This window comes from Sarcophilus harrisii, chromosome 3 (genome assembly GCF_902635505.1).
Source record: "Sarcophilus harrisii chromosome 3, mSarHar1.11, whole genome shotgun sequence".
In the NCBI taxonomy this organism is placed as follows: domain Eukaryota; kingdom Metazoa; phylum Chordata; class Mammalia; order Dasyuromorphia; family Dasyuridae; genus Sarcophilus; species Sarcophilus harrisii.
Window position 1 is genome coordinate 475812313 of NC_045428.1, and position 21938 is coordinate 475834250.

The 21938-nt window shown below is 32.8% G+C and overlaps 1 protein-coding gene across 2 annotated transcripts in view; it reads right to left on the reverse strand.

Moving 5' to 3' along the window:
- Nucleotides 1-520: 520 nt before the first annotated feature.
- TRPC6 (transient receptor potential cation channel subfamily C member 6) overlaps nucleotides 521-21938 on the reverse strand; it is a 165671-nt gene continuing 144253 nt past the window's right edge. For both annotated transcript variants that reach the window (XM_031961050.1, XM_031961051.1), the window contains exons 10-12: nucleotides 3362-3445; nucleotides 2010-2085; nucleotides 521-672 (exon numbers count right to left, since the gene is read on the reverse strand). In XM_031961050.1, the coding sequence (XP_031816910.1) occupies nucleotides 521-672; nucleotides 2010-2085; nucleotides 3362-3445 (312 nt within the window). The remainder of the gene's footprint in view (nucleotides 673-2009; nucleotides 2086-3361; nucleotides 3446-21938) is intronic.

Sequence of the window (21938 nt, forward strand, 5' to 3'; positions counted from 1 at the left end):
TCTGAAGCTTTGTCAATCATGCTATTTATTTCATCTAAGTGGGTAGGCTCCCTGCAAAGACATGGCATTTGTACCAAATCAACTGCTGCAAGTCATTAGTATATCTATGATGTAGACAAAACAAAACAAAACAAAAAAAATGCTATAGAATTTATCAGGATAGGAAGGCCATTCTGTCCCTTAATAGTCTCTCTATTAGTAACAGAAAAAGCTATTGACATTGAATTACACTGCTGCTGCTGACATAACTGTTATATATCAAGACAATTTTAAACTAACTAACCAATCTTAATAGTGAGCACAATCTTCTGCCTTTGGCCATCTTTATAAAATAGTACAACGAAGACGGCTGTTGCAGATAACACAAAATATTAGGATTCCCTATAGTATGATATGGTGGTCCAAGTTTTAATATAACTTTTTACTATTCAAGAAATGGAAGAAAGTTATTATTGTATCATTTTATTTGGTAAAGAATATGGCTTCAGGTGGACAATTTAATTTCATCATTTAAAAGCTGTTATCTATTGCTTCCTTCTTGATTTGGTTCAATTGATAATTTCTCCCCAAGTTTTCTAATAAGTTCTGCTAGATCTTCTGTATTCTGGGATTTTTCCTCAAGAAGTTCATAGCGGAGACTTGAGATGTCCTGTTTTATTTCCTTCAGTTCACCTATAAGAAATAACATTAGGAGTATTTTAAGGCCACTTATATAAATAATATCCACAATCAATTCCTATAAACAATATGTTTTAACAGTTCAACACTTTACTATACCCTTTAAGTGGCCTATACTATACCCTTTATAGTGTTAAACCATTCAAGTGTATGTGTTCTATGCTAAGGGGACTATTCTGATTCCTTTTCATAGGGTGGAGGTAAGTCTGCCTCCTGAAAGGCTATGAGTTGCTTTAGTCATGTCTTAACTCTTTGTGACGCCATTTGGGGCTTTCTGGGAAAGATACTGAACTACTTTGCCATTTCTTTCTCCAGCTCATTTTACAAATGAGGAACTGAAGCAAACAGGATTAAGTGACTTGCCCAGGGTCACACAGCTAAGTGTATTAATAAATATTTTAGGCAGATTTAATCTCAGGTCTTCTTAACTCCAAGCTGGCACTCTTATCTACTGTATCATCTTGCTATCCATGAAAAGTTTGTGAAAATAGAGCACAAATCATGGGAGTTTCAAAGTGAAAAAAACTTTAATTAGGGATGATCTAAATGCCATCTAAGAATCAGCATAGCTGAGTTCTAAGAAAATCATCACTATATTGAAAGATACATTTTTCCATCCATAAGATTGATCTTACAAGTTCCATCCAGGTTAGAGAGAGGTGCCAATATACTCCTTCAGAGACAGTTCTAACAATTTAAGTACTGACATTTGAATGTGTAAAAATTACTATAGAAAATATGAATAATTAAATAAACTGATGTTGTTCCCTATAATGATTGAAAGAGACATAGGCCAGATTCCTTTCGATATCAATTATAAGAATATGTGATAGTTTCAGTGATTATTATGATTATTACTAATAATCGTAATGATATGATACCAATGCTACTACAAATAATAGCATTTATATATTTGAAAATATTTCATTTTATCATCACAACAACCCTACAAAGTAGTTAGCTATTATACCCCCAGGGAAAAGTGAGGAAACTCAAAGAGTTTCTTTTAGTGAGAAAGGGATTTACCCAGAGTGCCACAATTAAGATGAGTCAGAGTTTGAATTTTAGTTTTCCTGTATTCATTCCCAGGATGAGATAGCATACTTCCTTTCCCTCATCCCCATTCTACCCCCTTTGCCTAAAACTTCCCTTTATTTCCTCTGTTCAATTCTAAAGCATATATTTGGTTTGATTGTATCATGTTGATCCTCTCCCCTTAAAGCTTCACCCATTCTAAGCCCACTTCTCAGAAGCCTGTCTGCTGACAATCCTGTCCCTGACTTTATCTCTGCTAGCTCTGAGAAAGTGCTTTAGTATCATATTGAACTCACCTTCATTGACTTCATCACTTTCTTTATCTATTTGAGCTTTCAGAACATATCTTTTGATGAGCCGCTTCATTATTTTCTAGGTAAAGAAAAGAGCAAAGAGTCCATGTCACTAAACTTTCTTCTTGATTTTTATAATTTTCAATTTGTCATCATTTGTAAATTGACTCTTTTACACTTTTTGGCATTCACTCCTTATTGAAATTTGTAACGGATTCATAGAATCAGAACTAGCACCAGATCAGTGAGGCTTTGGCCCAACAACATGCTGATATTTAAGGTGGAGGTAGAGGGAATATGCTTTCTCCCCAGAAGGGCACTTTTCCCCCCCTCTAATAGCAATACAACCTTCCCCAGGCTATCATGATCTAGGATCCTTTTGATTTGGCATTTATCTTTTGGGTCCCAGCTTTTTGTTGCTCTCCAACTTCTGCGGTTATGTTAGCTAAATTCCGGGGAATTAGCGGCCTCCTCTTCTGATATTATTGTATCTGTATCCTTCCAATCTTCTGTGTTTCTACTACTGCTACTGTCACAAAACTTCCTATCCCTGCCATCAGCATAAGAATGTTTAATTATGTCACTTGAGGATTTAGCATGGAATTTACAACCTCAAAAACTGATTTTATTTTTCAAAAAGATTCTGGTTTACCTAGACCAATTTATTTAAAAGTTAATAATGAATTTAAAACCATTTCATTAAATTCATAGCCCTCCTAGTAAATGTTATATTTATTTGTTTGGAAATAGACTATGGATTCAATAAATAGGTAATACGTGTTTATTTTATTTTTAGGAAGTTGAGTGGTAAGGTTCATTTTGTTTTGTTTTGTTTTAAACACTCAATGTTTCTTCCAACATGGCCTACATCTGTCTAGATCTGATTACTCACAATAATGAAAAGAGTTGTCATTCATATAGTGCTTTTATGACTTATAAAATGTTTTTTCTGTTTCTCATTTGAGACTCACCATCTTTATAAGGCATTCATGGTATTTTACTAATGAAGAAATTATGACCTGAAAACTTTTAAGTTACTTTCTCATCGAAGTGGAGTTTGATTCTATTTATTCTTGATTCCAAGTCCAATATTGTGTTCACAGTGTTAAATAAGGCTCATTCCAGTACAACATGCCTGCAGTAACTGACTAAATACTTTTCATGATGGTGACAATAAGCAGGAAGTGCACCTGACGGTCATTCAAAGCATTAAGATTGTCATTTAAATATCTCCTGCTTTGGAACTAAAGAATTGTCTTCCTATGTTTCCCTGTTACTATGAAATAAAATATAAATAGTAACAATGACCACATTCATTCTTTCAGAGCTGCTGGCCAGCAAACACTCATGTTTACCTGATATTGTCTGGGAGGATTATTAAAACTATTTAGGTGCAAATCTTCTGAGCTTCTTATGCTTGATTGCTTACTGTGACCAAGCTGTAATCAAAAAGTTGGAAAAATTATATATAAGAGCTTTATCTTAAACTTTGAATTCTAAATAATGTCCTATGGCATACTCATAAAGATTACACTGATTTCCTTAGAGGCAAAAAGTGAAATTTTAGACTAATCACCATACACTAGATAAAAGAAATATCAAGCATTAAACAAGATTTCAGAAATTATTTCAATCATAACAAATAGGGATGCTGGACAAAAGCTGACCAAGTCACATGAGAGTCGTGATACACAAGAAAGTCTTCAAAGAGCTTCAATGACTCTCTTGTGCTGCTGGCTTTGTCAACAGGCCTTGTCCCAGGTGGGACCTCTGGTCAACAGAAACTGAATAGCTATGGATAAGGATCATGAAAGATCAGGAAAAAGCAATGGAATCCCAAAGGAGTACCAGTAAGTTTTTAGCAATGCTCATAATTAAGAGCATGTTTGAGTTGCAAGGACCAATGTTCCAGAATCACCCTTAAGGTATCCTCGAGAGGGGGATGAGCCAAGTTGGTATAGACAGGACATTGTCTGAGTTCTCCCCAGCTTTCCCCAAAATCAACAATAGATCAAGCCTCAGAAAAGATTTTGGAGTGACAGAACCAAGATCATAATTTTCCAGCTTAAGAAGGACTTCAGGAAAGGTTTGTCTCAATTGTGCCAGGAAGACCTGGCACAGGGAGGGCCCAAATGGGGAATCAACAGGAGACTCTGAAACAAACTACAGCAGTATTGATTATTTTGTTGTGTTTCAGAAGACCAGTGGATCAGAAGACTAGCTGTGAAACTTCCAACACAACTACAAAAAGCAAATTGTGAGCCCCTGAACTCCAGCATAACAGATGGATCTTGGCCAGGCTCATCCAGCACACTGGGAAAGCCTCAGCACCACCAGCCTCAGTGCAGTCAGTGAGAAGCCCCTGTCAACCTGCAATGGAAGCTCACAACAATCTCCCTTGTACCCTAGGAGCAGGCTTTAACTTTTAAAAATGAGCAAAAGAGCAAAAACAGCTCTAAATGGAAGTGAATGAATGACTCATTGAGACAACATTTTTAAAAATGAGAAGAAAATGTAAATTAACTCATTGAAAAAAATAAATAACCCGAAAATTAGATCCAGATGAGAGACTATCTAAGAATTAGTGGACTACCTGAAAGTCATTATTAAAAAAAAAAAAAAAAAAGAATCTGTACTACATCTTTCAAGATCTAAAGGAAGATTGTCTTGATATCCTAGAACCAAAGGATAAAATAGTCATTGAAAGAATCCTCCAATTGCCTCCTGAAAGAAACCCCAAAATGAAAATTCCAAGTAACATAGTAGCTAAATTCCAGTATTGTCAGATGCAAAACATACTGTAAGCAGCCAGAAAGAAATAATTCAAATATTCGATGAGCCATAAGAAGGATTACCCAAAACCTAGAAGATTCCACATTAAAGGATAAGAGAGCCTGGAATATATTTCAGAAGGCAAAGGAACTTGAACTACAACCAAGTATCAACTACCTAGCAAAATTAAGTATATTTCAGGTGAAAAAATAGATATTTAATGTAATGGGGGGGTTCAATTATTTCTGATGAAAATACCTGAACTGAACAGAAAAGTTGATTTTCAAAGGCTAAAGCAAAACATAAAAAGATAAATGAAAGAAAAAATACCTGTTTTTTAAAAGTTAAACTGTTTACATCCCTACATGGGAAGAATATGACATGTAACTTTTGAAAACTGTATCTTTTTTCAAGGCAGTTATAAGGGTTATACTTAGAATGTGTAGGTATAAATTTGTTTTCATGTGACATATAATATAAAGAAGAAATTGAAGTGCAAAACAGATTGTCCTGAGAGAAGAGGAAACGGGGGCTAAAATGAAGCTAAAATTACATCACACAAAGAGGCACAAAAGACCTATTACAATTGAGGAAAAGAAGGGAGGGGAATGAACATTGTTTGAAGTTTAATCTTATTGTGTTTGAACCAAAGAGAGAATAATAAACATAATTTGTTATAGGAATTTGTGTCATCCTATAGGGAAGTAGATAGGTAAAAGGAAAAGAAAAAGGGGAAGTTAATAGGAGTAAGGGCAGAAGTGGAAGGGGAAACGATATAAGAAACAGGTGGCTAAAAAAGCGAGGGCAGATTAAGGGAGCCAGTAGTTAAAAGCAAAATACTAGTAAAGAGGGAAAGGCTAAAAGGAGAGAGAAAAGTATAACTTGGGGAAAATAGGATAGTAGGAATTACAGTTAGTAATCTTAATTGTGAATGTGAATGGGATGAATTTTTCCCTAAAAAAAAAAAAAAAAACATGTAGCAGACTGGATTAAAAGGCAGAATCCTAAAATATGTTGTTTACAAGAAACACATATGAAGCAGAGAGATGCATACAGAGTAAAGTTAAAAGGCTGGATCAGAATTTATTATGCTTCAGCTGAAGTTTTAAAAGACAGGGATACCAATCCTGATCTCAGATCAAGAAAAAGCAAAAAATAGATCTAATTAAAAGAGACATTTATCATTATCTTTTCCTGTCCTGTTAGCCAATCTGAGAGGTTAGCAATGAATTGTTCTTATTTGCATTTCTCTAATTAATAATGATTTACAGCATTTTTCATATGACTATAGATGGCTTTAATTTATCTGAAAATTATTCATATCTTTTGATCATTTATCATTTGGGGAGTGACTTGGATTCTTATAAATTTAACTTTTTTATATATATTTTAGACATATGGCCTTTATCAGAAACACTAGCTGTAAAAAATTTTGCTCAGCTTTCTGCTTCCTTTCTAATGTTGGCTGCATTGATTTTGTTTGTGCAAAACCTTTTTAATTTAATGTAATCAAAGTTGTCCATTTTGCATTTCATTAGCTCTTCTTTGGCCATAGAATCCTTTTTTCTCCAAAGATCTGAATAAGTAAGCTATCCTTTGCTCTCCCAATTTTCTTATAGTATCCCCCTTTACACCTAAATCAACACCACCCATGTTGACCTTATTGTAGTGTGGGCTGTGGGATGTAGGTCCATGCCAAGTTTCTGCCATATTATTTTACACTTTTTCCCAGCAGTTTTTGTCAAATAAGTGTTATCTCAGAAGCTGGAGTATGGGGGATTATCAGATACTAGATTACTATAGTCATTGAATATTGTGTCATGTGTATCACATCCATTCAATTGACTAACCCCACTATTTCTTAACTAGTAGCATATGGATTTGATGACTGCTGGTTTGTAATAGAGTTTTAGGTCTAGTACTACTATAGTCCAATTTTAGAAAAAGAAATTTAACAAGTCGTTAATGAGCTCCTTCTGCAGGGCCAGATGAATTTATGTCAGTTATATCAAACATTAAAAAGAACAATTAACTCTAATATTTTACAAATTATTTGGAATAATAGGCAAAGAAATAATCCTACCAAATTCCTTTTGTGACACAGATATGGTGCTGATACCTAAACCAAGAAGGACCAAAACAGAAAAAGAAAATTCTAGACCAATTTCCCTAATGAAATTGATGCAAAAAATCTTAAAGAAAATATTAACAAAGAGATCACATCAACTTATCACCAGGAAAATACACTATAGCCAAATGGGATTTATACCAGGAATTCAGGGCTGCTTCAAAATCAGGAAAACTATTAGCACAGTTGACCATAACAATAGCCAGACTAAAAGAAATCATGTAAATATCTCAATAGATGCAGACAAATCTTTTGATAAAATGCAACATCCTTTTCTATTAAAAATTATTAGTGATCATAGGAATAATGGATTTTCCTTAAAATGCTAAGTGACATCCATCTAAAACCAGCAGCAAGCATTAAATACAACGAGTATAAGCTAGAAGCATTCTAAATAAGATCAGGGCTAAAACAAGGTTGTCCATTATTACCACTATCATTCAGTATTGTAGTGCAAATGTTAACTTCAGCAATTAGAGAAGAAAGAAAAAATTTTAAAATAGAGTAGCTAATGAAGAAACAAGATCACTATTCTTTGCAGATGATATGATAGTATACTTAAAAATCCCATAAAAACAGCTAGAAAACTACTAAAAATAACTTTAGCAAAGTTGTAGAATATGAAATAAAAACACATAATTCATTGGCATTTCTATATGTTACCAACAAGAGATAGAAAGGGAAATCCCATTTAAAATAACTGTAGGTAATACATAAACAAAAGAAGTGCAGCCAAGATTATGAGGAAAGCAGAAAGCTAAGGAAAATTTTTTTTTACCTCCAATGGATTCAGTCATCCATTGACTGAAATTTATAAGACAAGCCACTCCCCAATTAATAAATGGTCAAAGGATATAAAGAGACAATTTTCAGATAAAAGAAAATAAAGACATTTCTAATTGTATGAAAAAAACACTCTAAATCATTATTGATTAGAGAAATGAAAAGACAATTCTGAGATTCACACCTCTCAGATTGGCTAAGATGACAGGAAAAAATAATGATGAATTTTGAAGGGGATGTGGGAAAACTAGGACACTAATGCATTGCTAGTGGAGTTGCAAAAGAATCCAAATGGAAATCAATTTGGAACTATGTCTAAAGGATTATAAAACTATGCAGTGTCTCTTTGATACAGCCGTGCCTCTTCAGAGTCTTCTTATCCAAAGAGATGACAAAAGAGGAAATGACCCACTTTTGCAAAAATGTTTGTAGCAGCCCTTTTTGTAGTGGCAAAGAAGTAGAAATTGTATGGATACCTCTCAATTAGGGAATGGCTGAATAAGTTATAGTATATGAATGTAATGGAATATTATTTTTCTGTAAGAAATAATGACCAGGTTGATTTCAGAAAGGCCTGGAAAGACCTACATGAACTGATGCTGAATGAAGTGAGCAGATCACATGGCAACAAGATTATATGAAGATCAACTGTGATGAATTTAGCTCTTTTCAACAGCTCTTTTCAATTGACACAATTCCAATAGACTTGTGATGGAAAAGTGCCATCCACATCAAGTTAGAAAATTATGGAAACTGAATGTGAATCAAAGCATAATACTTTCACATTCTTCTTGTTATTGTTCGTTTGGTCGGATTTGTTTCCTTTTCCTTTCTTGTGTTTTTTTTTTCCTTTTGATCTTTATATGATTCACCATGATGAATATGGGAAAATGTTTAGAAGGATTGCATATGTTTTACCCATATTGGATTGCTTGTTGTCTTGGGGATGGTGAATGGGGAGAAGGAGAGAAATTTGGAACAAAAGTTTTGCAAAGGTAAGTGTTGAAAACTATCCTTACATGTATTTGGAAAAATAAAATATTAATTTAAAAAAATACAACCACAGCAAATGGTGATCCAGCCCCTATTTGATGACCAGCAAACATGGCAATCTCACTGCCTCTGAAGCACTTCACTCCATTTGTGGGTAACTTTAGTGATTAGAAAATTATTCCTTATATATTTAGTTATTATTCAATTCTTCAGTCATGTCCTATTCTTAATAAGTTTAAGGGTCATACATTGATAGTACTATGATGTAGTTTTCTTGGCAAAGATTGTGTAGTGGTTAGACTGAGAATCAGGAACTTGGATTCTTTTTCTGGCTCTTTCACTAATCATATGAATTTGTGATCTTAAATAACTAAATTTTGGGGGACTTTAATACTTAAGTGTTTGAGTTCAATGGTCATTGAGGTCTCCATGTTTGAATTCCTTATCTTTAACTTCAGTATATATAAGATCTCAATCAAATAAATAAAAATTTAAGCCTATAATAGACATCTCTTGAAAAACAACAATCTTAGACTTTGGAAAGAGCCATGGCACCTTCATATAATAACCACCATGAGCAGCATAAAATTAGACAAAGGTTTAAAATTACAACTCTTATCCTTGCTGTATGTATATTAGCAAATTAAATAATCTCTCTAAGCTTCAAATTATTAATTTATAAAATTTGGATATTTGTATTATTTATGTCACCTTTTAGGAATAGGTCAAGTTGCTGAAGAGCAGAGTTAAGCTTAAGAGAAGTGGGTCACTATGAAAGATAGTAGGTTTTTTCTCACTAGAGGTTTTCAAGAAAAGGCTGGATGTATTAATGAAGAGATAGTTGTTTAACTGCAAGGTAGATTAGATGGCCTCTGAGGTATCTTCTAATTCTGGTATTCTGGTATTTTATCCATTCATTCTACTTTAGCCCTCTGCAGCTATTTATACAAGGAATTCTTAACATTTCAAGAGGTCATTGACACCTTGAACAATCTGCTGAAACTTACAGACCTTTCTCAAAATGTCTTTTTAATGTATAAAGTCAAAAGGATTGCAAAAGAAAGCAATTACACTGAAACAGTTTTCAAAATGTAAAAAAACAAGGACAAAATTCACTAACCATAGATTTAAGAACTTAATCCATATACCTTTATAGTCTAATGCTTAAAGGTAACAATGTTTCATTAAAGTCACCTTTTCTCCAGGCTTGCCTTAGTTAGTTTAACTGAATCTCATATGTCATAATTTTTAGGACTCTCAGCCTTCCCTTTATAAACATCTTATCCAATCATAGCCAAATTCCAAAACCCACAAGTCATAGAAAAACTATTAAAAGCAACAAGAAAAAATGCAAATATGGCAGAGCCACAATTAAAATCACACAAGACCTAGCAGCAACTACATTAAAAAAAAGTACAGGTCTTGGAACTCCTCATATATTGAAAAGCAAAAGAACAGGGATTGCAACCAAAAATATCATATCAAGCAAAATGAATAAATAATCCTAAATGAAAAACAAAAGGATACTCAAATTTCAAGACTTTCAGGATTCTGTTATCAAAAAGACATGAACTTAATAGAAAATCTGACATACAAGGTCTAAGAGAAATATAAGGCAAAACATCAAAGACTATTAAGGCAAACTGTTTATTTTATATCTGGAAAAGCAAACCATATGTCTAATGTCATTAGTAATTAGGTAGTTCAAAAGAAAGATTGAGGTTGTAATGGGCTGAAGCTCGAGTTGATGCACTGAGGTCCCAAGCACGTGAGGCTAAATAGTAATTGGACCATACTCTGTTAATATATATGCTTGGAGAAAGAATGGTCCCCGCCCACTCTTTGTGCAAGTCCTGATGTGTTGTATAGGAAATGACGATTTTGGTGGGTGGAGGTAGAGGGACGAAAAGAGGAGCAGAAGAGAAGGCTGGCTAGCTTCTGGTCTGGCTGGCTTCTTGACTCAGCTGTACACATTGCAATTGCGATCCCCCCTTTCACCTCCAATCCCCCTTCACCTCTGATCCTTCTTCCCCTCTACTGAGAATAAAGATTGAAGATTTCCCCTTAACCTGAATTCCTGACTCCGGATGATTTTAAAATACACGGTCATCACATGAGGTAAAGCTTAGTATGATATTCTAAAAAGCAAACTGTGTGGGAAAAGGTAAAAAGTGTATCTTATATAAATGAGGTGCAAGAGGAAAAATTGACACAGTAATTAAGGGGGAAAGAGAGCTGGTAGTTCTAGTATCCTACTCTCATCAGGTTAAAGAGGGAACAATAGAAATGTCTCCAGAAGGGTATGAAAGTCTTCTAAATTCATACAGAAACAAAATAGCAAAGAAAAAGGGTGCAGGAAGAGGATAAAAGGATTCTTGGAGATTGGGGGTAGGTTAAGCAATAGGAAGGGAAGGTAATGGGTAAACAGAGGAGTCGGGGGGGATAGGAAGTAAAATACAAACTAAAAAAGAGTAGAATTTGTGTGAAAAAGGAAGGGATAGCATTCATGATCTCAGACAAAGTTAAAGCTAAAATAGATTTAATCAAAAGAGAAAATAGGTAAACTATACTGTGTCAGGCATATTAATATTTTTAAACTATTTAAAATAACTGAACAGTATTAGGTTGGACTATTATTGGGCTAGAAAAATTTGAAAAGACTGGCTTATGAAATAAAGGTGTTACCTACCTTCAGAGAGACAGACAACAGAAAAGTATAGTATAGTCTTACATAGATGCATATATGAATATATGTATATGATTATAGATATCTTCTGCATATGTATGTCTATATGTTTGTGTATATGCATGTGTGCATATATGTGGGTATATGCATGAACACATATATATATGTGCACATTGTATTTATGTATATATACAAAGATATATATACATATATAAATATGTTTGTGTGTGTGTGTGTGTGTATCCTTCTTGGGAAATGGGGGGAGGAAAGAAAAAAAAGTAAAACTACATAGCAGAGGACAAAAGAAGAGCAGCAAGGAAGCAAAGATGAACAGTTCTCCACATATTGTGTAGTATTTATTTTATAGATTTTTTGAAATGGAAATTTATTGCTTTGTACTTTAAATCTTATGTTCTACTATGTACATGGTAATTTTTTTCTTTTCTTAATTTGTATTTAGTTTTAAAATGAAATAAGACCAAAAAATGTAATGCCAAAAAAAGTCCTGTGCAGAACTGAACATAAGAATATTTAAATTAGTCTATAATGGTCAATTTTAGATGGCTCATATTGTCTTAGATTTGAAATGACTACTTCTGCATATATAGTAGAAAAAGAACAAACCTGATAAATGTTCAAAGCCAAGAAAAAAAAAAAAAATTATTCATTGGCTGCATAAAAACATTGTAGCCACCTGGGGGCAGAAAATTCAAAGACATAATCACTGAGAGATCAACATGCACATAAAAAAAACTAGTACTTTCATTGTAAATATCACATCTGTTCTTATTCTGCTCATTCTAGATGACTCAAATTTGATATGCTCATTACATTTAAGTCTTGAAATCTGGAAGCTTCAGATTTGGGCTTTTATGTGTGTGATTTTGTGAGTCTTAATGATATATGAATATTATAACAGAAAAGTCTGCTGAGTAAAACAGAAAGGGCTAAGGTAAATTATCTTTGAACTTGTGATTGAGAGAAAAAAATGTATTCTTTTTCTTATTCTGCATGACTTATTAAAAGAACCCTGTACTATTGGAAATGAATGATATCTTATCCAAAGAGTCCCTCAATTAGGTTATTAAGTAGTTTTCTATTTTAAAAGCTACATTTCAATATTTAGTAGAGAGAAGCTGCCCCTTTCTTCATCCTAATAATTAGTCTGAATACATTTATGGGTAATCCCTTCACCTTGATGCTTTGTTAAGTAGATAATATCCTGTTGTTTTAATATGTATTTCTAAAAGATTCAATTTCCTTTGATTTTATATCCTGAATGATATCTACATAATGTATAGTGATAGGTATCAGTTAGACACCTTGCCCCCTTCAAATTCTTCATGGAGACACATTTTAGGACAATAAGTTTTAGAATTCAGTTTCTGTAAAACAGAGTTAAATCTATAAACAGGGTAGGAAATATCTGATTTTCTGAAGGGATTTAAGTCTTTCTCCCAGAAAAAAAAAACAAAGTTTTTTAAAAATAGTGCAATATGATACACTCAATTAGAAAAAGGCAATGAATATGATGGAATAAAGAAGTTAATTAGTCAGGTTGCTTTCAGAACCTGAAGGGGGAAAATAGTTTTCAAATATTCTCTTTAGCCCTGTAGAAACTTAAATATCATATTGTATGGCAGATTAAGATGGAAGTTTTAAAAATATATATAATTTCAAAATTGATTCACTTTGGTTTTCTTTCTATCTCTGTAGGAAGCTATGTGGTACAGTAGATAGGACATTATATTTGGAGTCAGGAAAACCTGAGTTCAAATCCATCCTCAGAACTTTGAAAGCTGTGTGACCATCATCACTTAAATTCTGTCTACCTTAGTTTCCTCAACTAAAAATGGAGTCAACAACCTTTCATGGTTGTTATAATGACCAAATAGATAAATATCATATAAAGCATTTAGTATAGTGCCTATCTATGCACTAAAAATACTGTTCCTCTTTCCATCTTTTCTGTGTGTGTGTGTTTTTATATACAAGGTACCTCAAAAAATGAGCCTAACAAGTATGATTAGTCAACCCACTGGAATGAGTTGCTTCATGAGGTGGTGAATTTACTGTCTCAAGACATTCTCAAACAGACAATAAGCATTTGTTGGGATTTAAGCTTCCCATAAGATTGAGATCCCACCCATCTGGGGGAGGCAGTGGGGAGAAGGAGGGGAAAAATTGGAACAAAAGATTTTGCAATTGTCAATGCTGAAAATACCATGCATATAGCTTGTAAATAAAAAATATATATATAAAGATTGAGATCCCACTTCCCATGTAATGTGATACAGGTTTTTATTCACGAGTAACATAGGACAAGCAGCAGAGCCAAGATGGCAGAAAGTAGAGAGGACATTGCCTGAGCTTTTCCCAGCTTCCCTCAAATCAAAGCTAGATCAAGCCTCTGAATAGATTTTGGAGCAACACAACACACAAACATTTGGAATGTAATAATACTTTATATCCACTGCACCTCAGAACTTCCAAGGTAAATGATCCATCAGTCTCTATTACCTCAGTAACAGGATTTATAAGCATATACCACCATGCTTTACTCTGTGTCCTTTTCTCCAGGCTAGATCCTTCAATTGATCTTCATACAGAATATCTTATGAACCCTACAATATCCAGCATCCTGTTTACCTTCCAATAAATATGCTCTATTTTTGCCAATGTCATAACTAAACTATGAAATAAAAAACTAAATACTATATTTAAAAAAAAGAGAAAGTTCCTGTCACCAAAATCCTTGGCATTGTTGAATAGTTTAACATCAGAAAAGGATGTAATCATATCAGTAAAAAATGAAATTAATCTGCTTTGCCAATGCATCCTAAGGACCAAGGAACCTTTCCATCTGATTTGAAACTAACTTGTAAGTGTTATCCCCATAATTAGAATGTGAGCTTCTGAAGAGCAGAGACTGGCTTATTTGTCTATTTTTAATCCCAACGCTTTGCACTTAATTGACTAAATACTTGATATGTTCATTCATATTTTTTTCTGCAGGAGCTTTTTTTGATACTAATTTCCTTGTCTGAAGTGTCCTCCCTTTTTTATTTCTACCTATCCATTCCTTTCAAAATTTATCTTATCATGATACCCTCAGCTGGAAATAATTTCTCTTTTTTCCAATCCATACTACGATTTTGTGAGAAAGTGAAACACAGTGAATAAAAACAATAAATAGGAAGTCAAGAAGATATGGGTTCAAATTCTGTCCCTGACATTTGTTACCTTCTCTCTGCCTGAGTTTTCTTTTTTACAAAAAGGGATACTCTTAAATAGATATTATTATTTGCTTTTTACCATTCTTGCTCATCCTGCTTTCTTTTAAAGTCATTTGTATACATGTCTTTTCTCCCAAAACTAGCTGCAAGTTCTTTGTGAACAATGACTGTTTTTCATTCTTCATATCCTATGAAGTATTATATCCTATAGAGAGACACACAGCATAGGGTGCTCATCAAATATTGTGCCAAAGTGACAGGTGAATATGGAGAAATTTAAGGAATTGAAGTTTGACTATTGACTTCTTATTGGTCATATATTAAGTTCCACTTTATGTTATCAGGATGACAAGATTTTTATCTAGGATTTTAACTGGTATGGAATAAGTGCTTTCTTCACAAATATTTATCTTCCTTCTTGGGAAGGAATTCAATATTATTGATTTAAAATGAAATTTAATTTTGCTCATTATTCTTAGTTGTTTGTTCTTTCATTGAAGAAATTTTTGTGCATTTCCTGCACTGTGGTAGGCACTAAAGTGAAGTAAGAAGTAGGAGAGGCGGTCTATAACTTCAAAGTGCTTAGAATTTTGTCATAGAGAAAAAGGAAGGATATATTAAGTTTAGTAAAGTAATGCTAGTATTTCATATTCATGGTTGATGACTGTATTGGTTTACTTAAATTTTTCCAAGACAATATTATAGTCTTTCATTCCTCTAACCAGATGAATATGCAAACAAACTAGCAATTCTTTGTGAAGAAAAAAAAAGATTTTCATAATAAGAGAATCACCTAAAGAAATCATGACATTTTACTTTAAAACTATTGATATTATCCAAAAGACATTTCTAAGCCACGATGTTCAATGTCTTGTTCAATCTTTATCAGAGCAACATTCTCTGGGAGGTTCTGGAATGCTATGGGGGAATCTTACTTTCTACACTCCTCCACAATTACTTGCTTCAATTAGGGTTTGACTTCCACCAACCAGAGAATTTCCTACTTAATAACAATTGTTTTTTACATAGTATGATCCAAAGCTATTAGTGTAATAAAGCTTAAAACAGAACTAAGACTTGTAGGATACCCTGGATAGCTTTAAAGTTTACAAAGTGCTTTACATACCTTATCTTATTTGGGCTACACAACAATCCCATAAAGGGGTGTGTGTGTGATATTTACTCCCATTTTAAAGATAAGAAAACTGAAACTTAGAGATTAAGTATCATGCTGATCATCACACAATTAATGAACATCTTGGGCAGGATTGAAATCCTTATCTTCCTAATTCTGAGTCCCAGCCTTATCTATTTACTTTTTCCCACTGCCTCCAATGTGACTACTACTTGTATTCTCCAATACCTCCTTAAAACTGACACAAAAGAAGTTTCAGAACTGGGGAAACTATAATTATGCACCCAGTTACAAAGAAAATAAATGCTCAGAAATATTAGAAAGCAATGTTCCATGGATCACATCACCAAATTAAATTGTATGGTTTAGCTCAGTTATAAACAGAAAGATGTCAGGTAGCAGCTCTCAATTCACACTTGGGAAAATCAGGAATCATTTCCTGAGAGAAAAACTTCAAAGAATGTCTCTCTATTTAACTCTAATCTTTTCAAAATTATTTTTATTTTGTCAAATATTTCCTGATTACCTAAATAAAATTTAAGTCTTTTAGAAAATTTTTGAATTCCAAATTCTCTCCTTTCTGCCTTTCCCCTCTCCTTGAGAAGGCAAGCCAAACACATTTCCACATTAGCCACATTGAAAATCAAAACCAAAACCAAAATAATAAACCAGCATTTAAAAAAAGCAAGTTATAATATTTATTCAGAGTTCATCAGTTAGTACATCCACTATCTCTGGAAGTTGATAGCATTCTTCAACATTGGACATTCATTATCATCCTGGATCAGTGTCTTGATAAGAGTAGCAGTTTTTCACATTTTGTCATCCTTATAATATATCTATAATTGGGTACAATTTTCTCCCACTTCTGATTACTTTACTCTATATGAGTTCATATAAGTCTTCCCAAGTTTTTGTGAAACCATTCTCTTTGTCATTTCTTACAGCATCGAAGTATTACGGCATAATCATATGCCACAGCTTGCTCAGCCATTCCTGTATTGACAGATATTCCCTCAATTGCAATTTCTTTGCTACCACTAAAAAGAGCCGTTTTTCTTTGATCTCTTGGTTGGATTAGTCCATAACTCTACCATAATTCAGTTTGTTCATATCCTCTCCAGCATTTGTCATTTACATTTTTATCAGGTCACCAATCTAATCAATATGAAGTGTCATCTCAGAGTTTTTTCAATTTACATTTCTCTAACTAGTAATAATTTAAAGTACTTTTCATGTGATTGTCATTAACTTTCATTTCTTCTGAAAATCGTCTGTTCATATCCTTTCATCATTTAAGAGTCACTTATATTTTTATACATTTGTCTCAGTTCCATATATATTTGAAAAATGAAATCTTTATCAAAGAAATTTATTGCAAAAGAATTCCCCAAGTTTATTGTTGTCCTCATAATTTTTGCTACCTTAATTTTGTTTGTGCAAAACCCTTTTAATTTCATGTAATCAAAATTATGTTACCAAAATCTCCTCCATCTCTTGTTTTTATCATAAACTCTTCTCTTTTCCATAGCTCTGGAAAGTACCTTTCTCCATGCTCCTCTAATTTACTTATGATACTAACCTTAAGTCTCAATAATTTAGCCATTTTGACCTTATCTTGATATTTTGTATGAGATTTTGGTTTATGCTTGGTTGTGGTCAAACTATTTTCAAAATTTCCCAGCAATTTTTGGTAAATAGTGAGCTCTTACTGTAAAGATTTTGATCTTTGAGTTCATCAAACACTAAATTACTATGGTCATTTATTTATTTTTATTATGTACCTAATCCATTCACTAACCTAGCATCCTATTTTTTAGCCAGTACCAGATTGTTTTGAGGATTATCACTTTGTAATATACTTTGAAATCTTCAACTGCTAGACCACCCTCCTTATCATTTCCCCAGATTGATTCCCTTGATACTTGACATTTTGTTCTTTCAGATTAATTATATTCTATGAAATAATTCTTTAGTAGTTTGGCATGGCATTCAAAAGGTAAATTAACAGATAGAATCATCATTTTTGTATGTTGGCTCAGCCTACCTGTGAAGAATTAATATTTTTATCATTGTTTAGACCTCTCTTTCTTTGTGTGAAAAGTGGTCTGTGACTAAATTTATATGATTCCTGGGTTTGTATTGGTAGATAGACTCCCAAATATTTTATTTTGACTGCAGTTATTTTAAATGGAATTTTTCTTTCTTTCTTTTCCTGCTGAGTTTTGTTGGTAGTATATAGAAATGCTGATGATTTGTGTGATTTTATAGGCATAAAGCCTTGGAGAATGAAATGTCAAATTACTCCAATATCTTTGCCAAGGCAACCCTATGAATAGAATGATCCATAAGATCATAAAGAGTTAAATATAGCTGAATGACTGAACTCCTGTCCAAGAATAAAAATTTTATATTCTACAACCGCTAAATTTGACCATTGTTTTATCTTTTTTTACAGTTGATTCTCTAGAGTTTCCTCACCATATTAATATATCATCAGCAAAGAGTGATACTTTTTTTTCCTCATTGCCTATTTTTATTCCTTTAGTTTTTTTCTTGTCTCATTGCTATAGCTAGCATTTCTACTACAATATTTAATAATAATGGTGATAATGGACATTTGTATCTCACCCCTGATTTTATTGAGAAGGCTTCAGGTTTATCCCCTTTACAGATAGTGCTTATTCTTGGTTTTAGATAAATAATATTTATCATTTTAAGACAGGTTTCATTGACTTCTGTACCTTTTACTATTTTTAATAGGAATGGACATTTTAATCAAAGCTTTTGTGGGGCTATTGATAAAATCATATGATTTCTGTTATTAGTGCTATTGATATAGTCAATTATACTAATAGTTTTCCTAATATTCATTTAGCCCTGCATTCCTGGCCTAAATCCTACCTTGTCATAGTATATTATCTTTGTGGAACATTATTAGTATTTTATTTAGTATTTTGTTGCTAGTATTTTATTTAGATTACTACTTTTGCATCAGTAATCATTAAAAAAAAAATTGGCCTACACAGTTTTTTTGTAGTGGCAAGGAACTGGAAATTGAATGGATACCCATCAATTGGGGAATGGCTGGATAAATTATTGTATATGGATGTTGTGGAATAGTAATTATTGTTCTATAAGAATCGATGAGCAGACTAATTTCAGAAAATCCTGGGAAAACTTACATGAACTGATGCTTAGTGAAGTAAGCAAAACCAAGAGAACATTTTGCATAGTAACAACAAGATTAGATGATGATCAACTGTGATGGACTTGGATCTTGTCAACAATGAGGTGGTTCAAAGAGATTCCAATAGACTTGTGATGGAAAATGCCATTTGCACCCAGAAAGAGAGATTTATGGAGACTGAATAAGAATGGAAACATTTTCAACTTTTTTCTTGTTGTTTTGCTTGCTCGGTTTTTTCTTTCTTGAGGATTTTTCCCTTTTGATCTGATTTTGCTTGCCCAGATTGACAAATATGGAAATATGTTTTAAAGAATTGAATATATTTAATTTATATCAGATTGCTTACTATCTCAGGAAGGGAGTAAGGGGGAGAGAGAGAAAAATTTGGAACATAAAGTCTTACAAAAATAAATGTTGAAAACTACCTTTACATGTATTTGCAAAAATAATATATATTAAGAAAAATATAAAGTAAAATAATAAAACAAGAAAAAAAATTTTTAAAAAGGAAAGAAAGAAATTAGTCTATAGTTTTCTTTCTCTGTTTTTGCTCTCCCCAGTTTAGGCATCAATCCTATTTTTTGTTGTAAAAAATATTTGTGTCATAAAAAGAATTTAATAGGATTCCTTTATCTTTTCTTCCAAATGATTAAAAGCATATTGGGATTAACTTACTTAAAGTTACTTATAGAGCTGGTATTATTGGCTTATTAACTTTATTTTTTTAAGTTAGGATTATTTAAGTTTTCTATTATCTCTTCTGTTAATCTAGGCAATTTATATTTTTGCAAATTTATAATTTTCCAAAATTTCATCCATTTTACTTAGACTGTAGTTTTGTTGGCATATAATTGGACAAGATAACTCCTAATAATTAATTTCATCATCAATGGTAGTGAAAACATCTTCTTTTTTTGGACTAATTTAAATGTGAATGAGTTTTTAAAGTTGCCATATTTAAAGTTCCACTTTCCCCAGTTTTCCCACTTACTATAAGAATCTCTTTTATTTGAGATAATTTTCCCCAATCTTTTCCTCTTCTCCCACAATATCCCTCTTTCTCACCTATTCATTTTTATGTCATCCCAAAATAGTTAACTCTCACACCTTCCTCCATGTAGAATTCTTCTAGCTGCCCTAATAATGATAAAGTTCTTGGAAGATATAAGTATTGTCTTCCCATATAGATAAGTAAATCGTTTAAACTTATTGAGTTCTTTATGATTTTTCTTTCACATTTAGCTTTTTATGTTTTTCTTGAAAGTCAATTTTTTTTCTATTCAGTTCTGGTGTTTTCATCAGGAATGCTTGAAAATTCCCTCTTTTAATACATATTTATATTTTTTCCTTGAAATTATACTCAGTTATGCTGGTTAGGATATTCTTGGTTGTAATCCCACTCTTTTGCCTTCTGGAATATCATATTTCAACTTCTCTGCTCCTTTAATGTAGCTACAATAAATATTATCTGACTGATCCTGACTGTGATTTCATGATATTTGAATGATTGCTTTCTGAATACTTGATGTACTTTTCTCTTTAACCTGGGACCTCTGAAATTTGGCTTTAATGTTTCTTGGAGATTATATTCCAAAATCTCTTTCAATTAGTCACGGGTAATTTCTTTCAATTTTATTTTACCCTCTGGCTTTGAATATTGGTTTTCCCTAATAATTTCTTGAAATATGCAGTCTGATTTTTTTCTTTAATCATGTCTTTCAGGTGATCAAATACTTGAATTATCTTTAATTGATCTATTTTCCAGGTCTGTTGTTTTTCTAATTTCATATTTTCTTCTACTCGAAAAAATTTTCTTCTATTGCATTATTTTGATTCTGTTTTAATGTTTCTTGATGTCTCATGGAGTCATTAGTTTCTACTTCTTCAATTGTAATTTTTAAGCAATAATTTTCTTCAGTAACTTTTTTATCTCCTTTTCATTTAGCCAATTTAAGGATGTATTTCCAGTCATGAAGTTTTTTTTTTTTTTTAATATCTTTTTCATTTGGTTAATTCTGTTTTTAAGATGTAATTTTCATCAGTACATTTTGTACCTCTTTTAGTAGGTTATAAGATGTCTTTTCATAATTTTTTTCTTTGTTTTTATTCTTTGACTATTTTTTCCTTTACCATTCCCATTTGATTCTGAAAATCAATTAACTCTTTCAAGAATTCTGGTTGGGCATTCATCTAAATCCCATTTATCTTTAAGGCTTTGCTTGAATCTGTTTTGACTTCATCTTCTGAGTTTGTGTTTTGATCTTCCTTGTCACTATAGTAGCCTTTTGTGGTTTTTTGTTCTTTTTTTTTGTTGTTGTCATTTACTCACTTTCCCACACTATTTCTTAATTTGGAAGTTTATATTAAAGTTGACTCTGTTTCTGGTATGAAGGGGAGGAACTCTGTTTCAAGCATTGGTATTTTTCACTTTGCTGTTTTGAAGATTTTTGGAAGAGTACTTCCAAGGTGGTATAATCTAGGAAAAGGTGCGGTCATTTCTCTTTTGGTGCATCCTGTTCCTTGGGTTTTTGATTCCTTAGGATTGCATTGATACTGCCCCTCAAGAGTTCTGCTTCCCCTTAACCAAAAGTGCTTCTCTCAGTCCTTGAACTAGGATCCAGAAGTGGACACAAGCAATGCAACTGGTAACTATTTAGACCTCTGTCCAAAAGGTATCTTGTAATCTCTTTCTAATAGGTTGTCAGGTCCCCTTAACATCTCTGGCTTGAGTTTTCCTTTAGCTTCTGTTGCTTCTGTCCCCACCACCTGTTCCAGTGTTTCATCCATGTGAGTTCCAGGTAAGTCTCCTCCCCCATGTCATAAATCATTTTCTTTTCCTCCCTATGTTGTGTTAGGCTGGAGGAACATCTCACTTTAATATTCTGTTGGCTCTTCAACTCCAGAATTTGTTATTTTAAAAATTTTTTGTAGGAGAATGTTGAGAGACCCTAACTCAGTGCCTCTTTACCATCTTGACTCTACTCCCAGAAATCTTAGCTTTAATCTCTG